This window comes from Misgurnus anguillicaudatus, chromosome 11, assembly GCF_027580225.2.
Source record: "Misgurnus anguillicaudatus chromosome 11, ASM2758022v2, whole genome shotgun sequence".
NCBI lineage: Eukaryota > Metazoa > Chordata > Actinopteri > Cypriniformes > Cobitidae > Misgurnus > Misgurnus anguillicaudatus.
In genome coordinates this window covers 30,331,252-30,345,776 of record NC_073347.2, presented here as the reverse complement: position 1 = coordinate 30,345,776, position 14,525 = coordinate 30,331,252, and the positions used below count along the sequence as shown (strand labels likewise).

General features: G+C 37.3%; 1 protein-coding gene across 1 annotated transcript in view; it reads right to left on the bottom strand.

The window, feature by feature from the left end:
* Positions 1–14,239, bottom strand: part of fbxo11a (F-box protein 11a) — a 32,904-nt gene extending 18,665 nt beyond the window's left edge. The window contains exon 1 of the mRNA XM_073873519.1: positions 13,932–14,239. Coding sequence (XP_073729620.1) covers positions 13,932–14,017 — 86 coding nt within the window. The 5' untranslated portion in view covers positions 14,018–14,239. The remainder of the gene's footprint in view (positions 1–13,931) is intronic.
* Between the last annotated feature and the right edge of the window lie 286 nt (positions 14,240–14,525).

Here is a 14,525-nt window from a genome sequence, read left to right as displayed (position 1 = left end):
ATACGACACGTATCACGATACTGAAAACAGCGCTATACAGATAAGTAAATTGTGTGAAAAATACCGCGTTTTTTACACGTGAAACATGAACACATGTTATATTGCCCACTATAAACACAATCAAAGCTTCAAAAACACAGACAGAACGGGAGCTTTAAAATAACGTTTCCAAAAAAGTTTCAGTGGTTTATCCACTCAAAACAGGGTGAATGGCACTTTCACATTCGCTCTATCAGCCAAAACCGCACCAAAGAAGTTTCCAACCGTCGGGTAGTGGTCCTGTAGTTCGAGTGAAAACTACAAAAACTTGCTTTACGGCAGACCTACAATCCTATCAGAGCCATCTATGGTGCATTATTTTCGACAGTGGTAATAAACATTTACGCTTCTAACCTGTAGGGGTAGCAAAGAGCAAAAACTCTTTAGTGTTGCTTTAAATTTTGAACGCCTTTTCCAGCTTTCCACAATACCGCTATTATCCACCAGGAACTTATGCAACCCGGAAGTATAGCCCTAGAGCAAACATCTGTGGGTCCGTGTAAGTTTAGAGGATCGCTCTGCATCTGATCTCTATCAAAAGTCCTTCACAAAAATGTAATTATTTCAGTTTTTTGTTCAAATTTGGTGTTTTTGAAGAAACCTACCCATATTTGAGAGGTGATTACAAGAGAACTAATGAAGGTAGGAAGAAACTTTTTATTATTGAAAGCAGAGGGTCTGCTCTTTCATTTGATAATATTGCATGTTTATATATTTAAAAAAAGAACATTTTCTGGAAGGCATTAAACTTTGTGAAAATCATGAAAAATGCTGGCGCTGGCTAGCAACTTTTTTTAAAACGCTGGCAGCAAAAGAGTTAAAAGTGTTATCATGTATGTTAATTTTTTTTTTTAAACACAAAGGTAAAAACTATTCGTCAGTGTCATTTAAACATAGCCAAAAACAAAGTCTGCAGCATTTACAAAAGTCTCAGGCTTCGAGGGTCAAAAGATCCTGACCTGACTCCCGAGTAGTGTTGATGCCAGACGTAACCTAAGCAAAAGTAATGTATTTAAAAAAAAAAACACACTAATGTAAACGTAGCTTAACATTGTAAATAAGAAGAAACAGCACGTACCACACTAAATGAGTCTACATGGGTTTGATTTCCTTTATTTTAACCCATCCACATTACCATATGGTGGTGATATAATAAAAAATTGCATAATTGCTTCAGTTCTCATGTTTATTCATTTCCCTGTTCAATTTAAAATACCACAATTCTGTTTCACGACTCGTGTAGTCTCAGTGAAAGCAACAAAAAGTGATAAAACAGGAGGCGCGTCAATAATTCAAGCCTAACGGGAGCCTTGCAACGCCGCAGTCTTTTTCTCAACAAACATCCCTCGGATAAAATCTTAGATCAGCAAAAGGTGGAACAACATGACTTCAGTGTACAGCATATTGAAATCAAATCAAGATGGTGTGCGGCATGAAAACCAGCGCTAAAAGAACATCTGTGAAGAAAAACAGTCAAGAAGCCGTGACCTCCACTAACACAACACTGATCTCCACACAGCTGCGACAAACTGAGCAGGTGACGCCACACACCGACAAAAACAGAGGTCAAAAGAGGAAGAGGGGGTGAGCAAGACACCAGTACAGGGTGAATGAACCGCATGACATCCCTTTTATGACAGCCTTCGTAACCCGAGACAGTGCCGTACTGCTTCAGTAGCCCAAACACGGACCAGATTTCCTCTTCTACAGGTCACACTCGACCTCTTTAGATAGACACATCACATTCATTTCATCTCGCTGAAAGAAAATTTCATTCAGAAATGGGCGAGAGTAGACAACGATTTTAGCCTAGTTGTAACAATGAGTATGAAAATTTGGGTAGCCTTTCTTTTTGTTCAACTTTGCTTAAAAAATGTGTATCCTTTCAATTCGTAAGCAGAGATAAATTAAGCTAATTTTTATGATTTCTATTAGGGATGCACCGATAGGATTTTTTTGGGCCGATACCGATTCCAATTTAAACAGACAACTTCTGGCCGATACCGATATTAAACACTTGTATACAATACTATACAGTTGGTCTATTAGCTAGTTTATTTCTGCATCAAATTATTTTTACTGAACATGGATTGGATCTAATTAACATTCAACTGACCAACATAATAAGAGAGGCACAAATTAAGCTAAAACAAATATAATGACAACCTTCGAAGGTGTTTTTAGCTATTCAGCATTTATTTTATTAACAACATTAACTCTTTTTTTTACATATAATGGATTTCTTTATGCAGTTAATAAACAATCGGTATAGGCCTTTCTCGTGCTATTGCCGATGGTTTCAAATTCATCAAAAATCGGCCGATAAATATCGGCGGCCGATACATCGGTGCATCACTAATTTCTATCTGTCTAGGAATTAAAGAAAATGCTACTATATCTGTAATTTTTACCTTAAATGCACGACCATCCATGCATGTGCATTTTCAAGTATACAACACAAGCAATTTACAAGTGGAAATGGTTTAACTTAAGAGTGAATATGAGCCCAAAAAGCAGCATTGTGTAAAGCACAGATTTAAAAAAAAAAAAAAGAAGATGAAGATGAATCAATTGATGTCTAACTAGATTTCTTTTCCTGTACAAAATGAACTTTACACACTCAGGGAGTGAAGAAAGCAATTGAATTGAATCTGTAAAGGGCACATCCAACAATACGGTTATTTGCAACACCAAAATATTGCTGTAATATTCTCAATGGTCATTGCCATGGTAACCATCCCCATTTGATGGAGGTCATTTACAAGCCAGCATCTCTCCAGCTGTCTCCATTTATTCTCCATTTACTGAGGTTACTGCACACAAATCTGTTCCTCCTGCTCACATCTCAGAAAACCACAGACACAATTCACAACACAATGTTATACACCTCTGAATAAAACAAGATTCAGGCTGCGTCCGAAATCACATACTGTGACAGTAGGTACTAAATGAGATAAAGTACCTACTTATCGACAGTAGGTACTAAATAGTATGAATACTATATATTACTGCATTCACCAGTTATATTGTGATATGAGAAATAGTGGATGACTTTGTCAGATGATTTAAAAATCTTTGTTTCAGAGGAATAAACTTCTGCCTTGTATTTCTTGTATAGGTCACAGCGCACATTGCAATATTTATGCTGAAATTATATATTGTGCAGTCATAGTAAATATTCGTTTTCTTCACCAGCTTGGTCTTGATTACAATAGTAGAAAAACATCCCGCTGAGATGGACAGAATTATTACACTTTGATGACAGATTGTAAAATAGGGTAACTTCTATTTTTGACTTAATTTCATGATCATTTTGACTAGAGATGCTCCGATCAGCATTTTTGGGGCCGATCACCGATTACCGATCACCAAAATCATGATCTGCCGATCGCCGATCAGTGCCGATCACAGAATGGCAGTGGAATGGGAATCTTTTATCTATAATCTAGCAGAGTTTGCACCATTTGTAGAAATGAAATTAACTATAAATTAGGTGTATTATTGTTTTAATTAGAGAATCAAATAAATAAGCACAACAAATATTTCTTCTTGCAAAGAGAAATGTAATATGTCTTTAAAAAGGTTTATGTCTGTTAAAAGTGATTAAAATAAAACACTTCACAGTCTTTACTGTATAAATTAGATACACGCATTCGTATGAAGTAAAACAGTTTTTCACTGATGAGCACAGAGTAATTTTATTGAGAGATGAATTAGGATACTGTAGCTTTAAGACGTGGGAGAGATCATTCTCTTCACGTGCACTGATGACAGGCTGCTGTGTATGCGTGCGGCGGGTGTCCGCAAACAAGAGCAGCTGTGAGGAAAATGGAAGTTTAAACCTTCAAAACTTTAAAACGAATGCAAGTAATAAACTTTCGGCATGAGGATGCAATTGTCCGCGATAGATATGTGTTGTATACGCTAATGTGAAGACGCATTGCGCTGAGGACCAGAGCGCGTCCTCGTAGTCCGCAAACAAGAGCAGCTATGAGGAAAATAGATGTTTAAACCTTCAAAACTTTAAAACGAATGCAAGTAATAAACTTTAGGCACGAGGATGCAATTGTCCGCGATAGATATGTGTTGTATACGCTGTTTGATAGGGATGTGAAGACGCATCGCGCGTCCTCATAGAAAATACGCATATCTCTGTTAAAGGCAGATAGGAAATCCAAATCTGCACGTCACACATGAGCAATAGGTTACAAAATGCTCGCACTGTGTAAAATGGTCTCTTATTGCAGCCGTATCAGGAACGCTATGATGACAAAAGTAAACAGAAAAATCGGCTCATGAGATCGGCAAATTTAGTGAGTGCCGATCGCGTCATTTAATGTCGTTATCGGCCGATTACGATCGGCGGCCGATCGATCGGAGCATCACTAATTTTGACAATAGCAGTTGATACAGATGTGCAGGTCACATCCAGACAGCACACATTTCACAAACTTCACATTATGTTTTTTATGTCCACTGTGAGCTATACAAAAAAATGTGTGACGCTTTGTGTGACGATGACTTCTATAGTCAACTATTTTCTTATTTTTTTGGCTTAAAAAAATCACTTTATATTTTATCCAATACAACTTCGTTAGGTATGAATGTTAAAAATTATTATTTTGCACAAAATAGATTCGTGATTTTACATTTCCTTTGGAGTGTAAGTGTGTATATTAGTACATGTTAACAATATGCTAAAGGTGCATACCCCAAGGTAAACAATGACGCGAGTTATCATTTCCAACGTAAATCTTTTTTTGTTTGGACTAGGGATGGGAATCGAGAACCGGTTCTACTTAAGAACCGGTTCCCAGTTAATCGATTCCTTTGAATCGTAAGCATGCCGGCCTAACGATTCCTCTTATCGGTTCCGCTCGCGCTCGTTGCAAATGTGTCATGACGTCACACACACGCTGTGTTGTTGGTTTAGAACGCAGCAAACATTGCATCGAGGCAGAACGATCCAAAAGTTTGGTTATATTTAGTGGTGGGCAGAGCGAGGCTTCGCGAAACACTGAAACAGTTGAATCAGTAACTTATATTTCACGCGAACATACGACAATACGGCCGCGTTGCAGGAGGTTGCAGGACTGTCGCGTGTTTGATACACTAGTATTACACAATAACAGCAGCGAGTCAAACACCAGCGGAGCTAACGGGACGTCATCTGTTATTAATGCAGAAGGTAATGTGTTAATGTTAATGTGAGCGCCATTTCATTATGTAAACTTTTACTATACGGATAATCTCCGTTGTCATTGTCCATCAAATTGATGACGGCCAGAGTCTGGCTGGCTCTCACACTGGCTCAGATAGAGGCTGCAGAAAGTATCTCTCGTGCATCTATATAAAATGACCGAGGCGAGCATAAACACATTTCACTGAGCAGTAGAGGCGAACACTACTTAAGTATTTCTACTTAAAAGTACATTTTCAAGTATTTGTATTTTATCAGTGTTTTTGTATTTTTTTGAAAACATACAGTCCAAAGCATATTATCATAATTTTAACTCCACTACATTTCATAATTTCAAGTTTTTGGTTTATATTTAATATTTAAGTACATTATAAATCTAGTAATGTTTTTTACTTTTACTTAAGTAAAAAGTACTTTTACTCAAGAAAAGTAAAAGTACACAATTTTTATGTAATTATGTATTCAATCAATTTTAATATGCAATATAAATAAACAGTATGATTCTTTGCTTTAGAATGTAGTGAACATTTTTTAGTAAAGTACATTTTTTCCAAGACAACACTCTGATAAAGCACAGATGCTTGGAAAATGAAACTAAAATACTCAAGTAGTGTCCACCTCTGCCGAGCAGTGACTAAGTTTGTGGTAAAGGGTTTGCATCCGTTTGCCACAGTAGATGCCTCTGCATTTCGGTAGGTTAATTTGCTGTATTTTGTCCAGCATCATGTCTTTAAAAGAAAATAACAAATGCATGCATGAACAAAAGTTGCATGTTTTATGTCAGTCTAGTTCTGTTTTATTAATTCCTAGTCCGATCACATATTTACTGGTTGAGAAACACTGCCCTAGGCTATAGGTCCCTTACTTTAAGAAGTAGCTCACCTACTTTTAAGTTGGTTCTGAGGTTGCTACACATAATGTGTGTATACTCTGTTCTGTGTCTTCTGAACAGGTATTAAAGCGAGTTAATACAAACATACAAATTTGTGCTTATTCCCTCACCCAATGAGAATCGAAAAGAGAATTGATAAGGAATCGGATCGATAAGCAACATCGATAATGGAATCGAAATCGTTAAATTCTTATCAATTCCCATCCCTAGTTTGGACTACAACAAACACACGGATTTTAGGCAACAGTTTACTTCATGGGATTGGTGATGTAGACAAGACCGACATTATCATAATTCCTCCCGCTTTGGACTCTCAGCCTGTAATTTAACTCCTGTTAGCATTGCATTGTGAGCGAATCTTTCAAACATGGTAAGGAGCGTCACATTTCCATCTGACATCAGAAATATTCATGCCAATCACAACGTACATATTAGCTCGCCAATCAGGGACACAGCGTTTTTCAGACTGATGACTTTACAAAATCAACGCGTTTGAGGAAGGCAGGATAAATGGAGCTACAAAACTGTACGGTATGTGGAAAATAATGTGTTTTTTACCATAAAACATGAAATGGTATGAAAATGTTACATCACGATTATAGTGGCCAAAATCACCACAGTTATCAATATTATCATGGTTTTGTGAACAATTTCTAAAAAAAAATCTCATGCAAACCAAATTGACTTTACATGTAAGTGCACCTTTGTTTTGCAAAAACATCAAATAAATATCATTAATGTTTGTCGCACATTAATGTTTACTGCTTAAATTGGCTGACGCTGGACAAGGAGTTGAGCCGTGACACTTGCACAGTAAAGGGGCAATTTAAAAAAAGACTAACCGTTGGACATTTTTTATCACGGTTAACCATTAAACCGGTAATTATTACATCTCTATTAACATCACGTAATGTAAAATTATTAGCAGAACTTAAGGACAATCTCAGGCCTAGTCCACACGGACACAGGTATATTTATAACCGGAGTTTTCCCTATAAAAAAATCCCGTCTACACATGCTCGGTTTAAATTAAATATCCATCCACACGATAAAGCAAAAGCACGCTATCAAGCGCTGTCAAGAGCATGCCACACCAGCAGGCAGGGATATAACCCAAATCGTGTTCCGCAATATAGTGAGATAACTGAGCATCTATCTGTATACATGTTAGAAGCCCTGTTAGCACAGTTATTATTAGCAAGATACGTTCGCCATTGCACAGAATCATCAACAAAGCAGTCAGCGGCACACAATCTTGACGTCAAACACAGTGGATAACCGCGCACACTATGACGTCGCAAGGCAAAACCCCCGGTTTTACTCTCTACACGACACCACCCCAACCGGGGTTTCTTAAAAAGCTCACCCTGGCCGGGGTTTTCAAATATGCTCGGTTTCAGTGCCCTGATACTGCGGTTTCGTGTGGACAAACGGCCGAACCGCGTGAAAAAACTCACGGTTATAAAAAAACCTGTGTCCGTGTGGTGTGGACTAGGCCTCAATTACCAATTTCAAACATATGCAGACTGCATGCTTACAAACATACCAGATATTAAAGGACTCAAGAGCTGAGAATATTCCAGCAGCATCATTACAGATCCAAAATCCACATACGACATAACTAGGGATGGGTATCGCTTAAATTTTATAGATATCTGTACCAATACAGCTTATCAGTTCCGGATTTGATGCAAAAATTTGATGCAAAAAGACTTGATGTGAAAAGATTAAGTTATTTTATTACTGTTGAACAGCAGTTTACAAATACATCTAAATCACATGCGATTGTCATGCGCATCTCGTCAGTAAAGGCGGCTTCTTGATTAGTCGTAAATCGGCATCACCTGCTTTCAGATGTTGTAGTATTTACTACACAAAGCCGTAGTTCACTGATGATACGTCCGCTTATCGATAGTCTGGTACAGACCCAATTACTTACCGATCCAAAAATAAAACCAGTTTTCACCTCACGGTTTATATACAGTGTGATAAAAAGTAAGAGCAGACATTTCAAATGCCAGCCTTAACCAGCCAAACACAATCAAATACACATAATGATAAGAGCTAGACTATATCCAAACACACCGCAGGTCTTAGCTATAACACAACACACAGTTTATCATTGCAGGACGCTAGTAATAAGCTTTCTAATCGGTAGTGACTCGATTTTACCTTCACATTGTGCCGGAGGACCAGAAGTGAATGAAGCGCATACAAACGCAGATCTGTTGCTCCGGTAGCTTCAGAGACTCTCCAGGGCTACTGGTCCAGTAACCACTACAAACACTGTGTCCCATCAACTACATCAACACACAGCATGTTGTCTCCAAACATACATGCAGACTGCTTCAATATAATGTACACATTATATGAGAGCCCCTAATGAGTGAATCATAACCAAAGAATTTGGTTTGAAGTAGTTTACGAGCAACACAGATGTTAGTATCCCATAAAAACGTTTATTTAATAACATTAGCATTATGCGCAACCCCAAACAGATCAATTAAAATATATTAAAATATTGTATTGTCACACAGAGCTGTGTTCAACTGTGATTAAATAACTAGAGATGCATCAAATGTTCTGCAACCCAAACTATTCGGCTGAAATCGTATTTTCATGTTCGGTACAGAATAATTTATTTTACAGAATAATAAAACTTTTCATGATGCGATCGAAAAGCAACCAGCGTAGACTGAGAGGCGTGCATGCTTTTTTACCAAATACTTTTATTGCCAAACAATTGGTGCATCCCTATAAATAACTAGATTTTTGACTGTCTCCAAAATATTTTAACATTATTTACACTTCAGCATAACACGAGGGTTTCTAAACAAAAAGCATACAGTCCTGTACAAGCAGCACATAAGAAGAATACAAAACATTACACCTACAGACTTTCTAACAAAGTTCATCGTCTTGAGAAAGCATCATTCTCAGACTGAAGTATGCTTGATAGGGTGTTACGCTTCACTGAGTGGCGTTTAAACAATCTGTAAAGTGTGAATTACATTACTACACCTTTCATTAATATTCTACACCACAACCATGAAGCATCAAAGGCATAAATGACCTCCTAAACATGATAAACCTGAATAGTCAGTGGATTGGGTTTTAGTTAAGGATAAAACACTGTCACTTCATTAAACATGTAAGCATTAAGATACAAAGTACAGCTTCAGCGTTTCATTACTAAACCAGTTTATTATTACATATAGTACAGGAGCATAGTTTGTGTGACCATTTAACCCTTAAAGGGACAATTTACCTGAATACAAAATGTAGTCATCACTTTCTTACTCTCATAATGATGTAAACCTCGAAAAAAGTTGTGAAACACAAAATCAAAATCTTTACACTGTTCACTAATTTAAATCACACAAAACTAGCTGTCACTAAATAACATGCAATCACAAATGGGTAATTCTTCTTAACCCTGATTTATACTTCGAAGACAGACATGTGCCAAAGCTATGGTGTAGGCTGTGAGTAGTTTGTTGCACACCTCTCCAAAAATTTAACAACGTGTCAATTTTTATGCAGACTACAAGCGCTGTAATTGGTCTGCTGAAACCCCTCCCTCATTAAAAAAATTCACAGTTGTCATGAAGGCCAAAAGTGGCTATATAGTAGGGATGGGCACGAGTACTTGATCGCTTGAGTACTTAAACGTGGCATCGATGATCGATCACGAAAACGATGATCATGTTGGTTTATTTATTGTGGTTATGGTGGCATTTGGATATCTGGTTAGCGTTACAAGCGCCTGTGGTGGTAAAGACTGGGTCTGGAGATGCGTGTTTGACGTCGTGTTGAGCTACGCAGACCGGCATATGACATCAGTAACGTTAACATGCATGATTTAAAAACAAACAGATAAGTCTGCAACCCACCAATCCGCGCAATGAGCAGCAACCCGCCGATCCTGTGAAGCCGACCACACCTCACATCACTGAGGCACTATGGTGTAAACTGCATGCTGTGATTTTCGGAAATACAGTCAGTCAGGTGCAAAATGTACAGCGCCGTCACAAGTTCAATGGGTTATCATCTCATATTTAAACATCAAATGTCAAGAGATACCAGGGAGCCATACGAGCATTAACATTACATCTTGACTGAGAACAGGTGACGACATGACACAGCTAATCGCTAAAATGTTAGCAAAAGACTTAAAGCTGCTTAATGTTATGAAGCTTATGCTTTGACTGGATGTGTTTAAAAGCGCGCTGTTTATGGTGCACATCCACAATGAGAATTAAACTTTATGTACATAACTTAGTTGTAGGGATGCCCCGATCAATGCCCCTTTGATTGCCCCACCCCCAGTTAATCGAGTACTTGTTCTTCAGCCCTATGGATTAATCTAAATGAAAAAATTAGTTAAGTGCACATCCCAAGAACCACTTTTTGTACCAGACTGTAAACATTTTTTTCTACTGTAAAGTTGGGCAGGTAACATGGGGGTCTATGGGAATTGACTCCCTTTTGGAGCCAGCCTCTAGCGGACAGTTGATGAATTACAGCTTAAGTCACTTCCGTATTTTTGGCTTTATCAGAGAGATCGAAAGGTTGCCTTGATATTGTAGGTTACACCCGTAACATGTCAGTGGACACTGCCTACTAGCGATCTGCATGTAACATGTAAAGACGCAGAAGTAAATAAAAACCGACGCGTATATATAGACAATTAGGGGTGTGACGATACATTGTGCGATTCTGATTGCTATGCTTCTCAATGAATTATGGTGAAATGTCGCTACATCCAAAAACCAGATGGCGCTCTCATGCAGAAACTCAATACACACCGCAGAAGAAGTACCATTACACAAGCAGTTCCAGGAAATGTGTAAGCATAATTATATTGCTGTTCTTCAAACATTTACAGTATTTTCATGACAATAAAGAATATTTATAAAGATTATATTTGACGAGTGTTGCTTTTTCAAATACATGTTATAAACGACTCAAACTTTGATTTTAGTTGTGCATAATATCGCCCTTGTGATTCCGAATCGAATTTGGACAGGTATTATAGTGTGTATCGCGAAATATCACTACACTCCTATTAAGACCATAGTGTTTTAATGCTCTCCAGTTATGACCCAGTTTTTGAAAATAAGATAGGCCTACGGTCCAGCTTATTTCCACACATTCCCTTTAGAGGGCCTCCATAGAGCTTTACAAACACTAAATATGTGCCAAGCTCACCTTAACATACCTCACGAGACTCTGTGTGGCCTAATACTCACAAAGCTAAAATTAAGTGTCTGCTGTGAACTATACCACATCATCAGGTAAAAAAAACACATCCGAGGAAACATCTCCATATTAAGGTGATGTCTAAAGACACCACGAAAAGGTATCTTCTACAGAGAGCATCATGAATATGAGTTACAGTACATTCAAGGTAAAATATCTGCTATAAGAATTACGTCTGTCAATACCATATCAATCATGTTGTTGTTCTTTTGGTCCAGCTAAGTTTCCTGAAGAAGTATAAATACAATTTTATATTTTTGACATTTTTATGGTTATGACTACTTTGGATGGGATTACAAATAATGCGTTTAACGAGCAGTGCATTGTTGCGTCCAAAATCGCATACTGTGAGTTTAGGTCATAAATTAGATGAAGTACCTACTCATCGACCGTTAAAAAACAGTAGATACTATATAGTATGACTATGGATAGTATGAATTAATTCGGACATACTACATCCGCCATGTTGAGAAATCACATGACAAAGCACAATTTAACCACAAGGGTGAGCCGTTTAATATGCATGTGCATTTGAATAGAGCCGCGTTACCGCTTTCGGACATTTTAAATAAAAAAACACCTCTCCTTGGTCGTCGTTGGATAACTCCTTTCCCAGGGGCTCACAGGAGGATAGTAAAGTGCTAAATAAATGAACACTTTGGGATCTTGCTGAAAGTAATAGGCCATCCGGGTACTTTTTGCCTACTGTTTATCAAATACTATAAAATTTGGACATACTACTCACCTTGCCTACTGCTTTTTGCATACTGCATAGATATAGGTGGTTTTGGATGCATAGAATACTATGGAAGTAAATGGGGCTCATGAAAAGTTTGGTTACAAACATTCCTCAAAATATCTTGTTTTGTGTTCATCAAAACAAAGAAATGTATACAGGTTTGTAACAACATGAGGGTGAGTAAATGACAGAATTTTCATTTTTGGGCGAACTATTCCTTAAAAATAACTTTGTAGGCCTATAGTTAAATGCACACACATGCATGTATATATTTAAGCAATGTTTACATGTGTATATACATTTGTATATTTATGTATAATTTATATTATATATAAATATAAATACTTAATATATAAATATATTTTTTCTTAAAATTATACATGCATGTGTGCATATTTATATATATACATAATTATTATACACAGTTCACACACATATATGATGTAAACAAAAACTTTTATTCTGCTATAGATTAATCGCGATTAATTGATATGCATCCCTAATGTGTATATACATTTGTATATTTATGTATAATTTATATTATATATAAATACTTCATTTTTTTTCTTAAAATTATACAAGCATGTGTGCAAATTTATATATACATAATTATTATACACAGTTTACACACATATATGATATAAACAAAACTTTTATTCTGCTATAGATTAATCGCGATTAATCGTTATACATCCCTAGTACTGAATAACTAATACGACTACTGACCAAAAAGTCTAGAGATGCATCTGAATTACAGTAAACAGGAGTGTACTGTATAACAACCAAACTGACAATGCAGTAATCCACCAAATCTGTCATAAGCACAAAGGTAATGTATACAGTCAAAAACATAAAGCCTGACCGCATGTTTTACACAACATTATATACCCATATGTAAATATTGGTGTTTAACTGTGCATGAGAATGATTCATAACTCCATTAACAAAGTCTTAGTCCCAGAGCCATCTGAAACTGGTTAACCAACACGTAAACTAGTCACTACAGTTTACCAACCCCCAACTAATCACCAAAACAAAGCAACTACAATAATTCAACCACAAAGTCAATGGGACTTCCACAAGAATACAACAACCAGAACCAGCCACCATGTACCGTGGTTTTACATTGTATTCATGCCCCAAAACATGATTACTATATTCATGGTGTTTACAAGGTAATTAATGTGTGTCAAAGAATGCCATAGTACTACTACAGTCCATTTCCAAAAACATGGTATTACCACGGTACGTTTCTGGTAATGTTTTGTTACCTGCATACACACGTCAAGTGTCATAAAACGACCTCATTGCGTAATTTAATCTAATGTCACGTGAATAATTGCTCATGTCGTGATATTAATTTGTGTTTGTGTGATATATACGATGTTTGGTTAGGTTAGCTATTATACTGCTAAGAGCAAATGCTAATATCACAGTGAAGTAAATCAACTGACCTCTTACATTTCTCACAAATTTATATCATCCACAGTGCGGTCCTTTAGACTCATATGAGATTAAACTCCACGACTAGTTCATTCTGACAAGAATTAAGTGTACAATAACCAGATAAAGCAGGTTTACAGCAGACAAGAGGGCAGATCATATCTAGTCAAACAAAGCGCGGCCTGCGGGAAGATATGAAGCCTCGGTGTTTCCTGACGCATACAAATGAACACAAATACCTTAAAAATACACACATCGCCACATGAAAACGTCCGGAAACAACATAGATCGTCTTAAATGGATGGCTTTGATATGAATCAAAGACAGTCTGGTGATTATAAAATAAATATTCATCTCTTTCTGCGTTGTTTCTGTCCGGCGGCACCGGGCGCGGCCTCGACACTCGCCGGGGTCTGCGGTTAGTCGCTCTGACGGAGTTCATTTGACGGGTTTCGGGTTAAAACACACACCACTGCAGCCCTTTCCTTTGAATCTTTACACTGCTAACAGTTGAGAAAATGCAAATAAAAGCCTGAAGTGCATTGCACAGAAAATGTGCTCGGTTTGGACTCCGAGGAAGCGATTTTACTGTCCGAGCGCTCCGGTCCGAGACCTCCGATTTCGATTTTCTGTGGCAGGAGGAGCCATTTACACACGCGCGCACACACACGCGCGCACATACACACACACACAAAAGTACCATGGTATTACCATGGTATCATATGAACCACATAAATACCATGGGATTTACCACTGTAAAAGTCATTGTGCTTAAGTACAATACAATACCATGGTATAGGTCTATAATAAATTACTTAAAAAAAGAGAGACAAATTATCTATAATAGGCTATCAATAGGCTATTTTATGTAATGCATTCAAACAGATATCATGAGATCTATAATGATCCTAACTGACATCAATTGCAGGTGCACTGTCACTGGAAAGCTG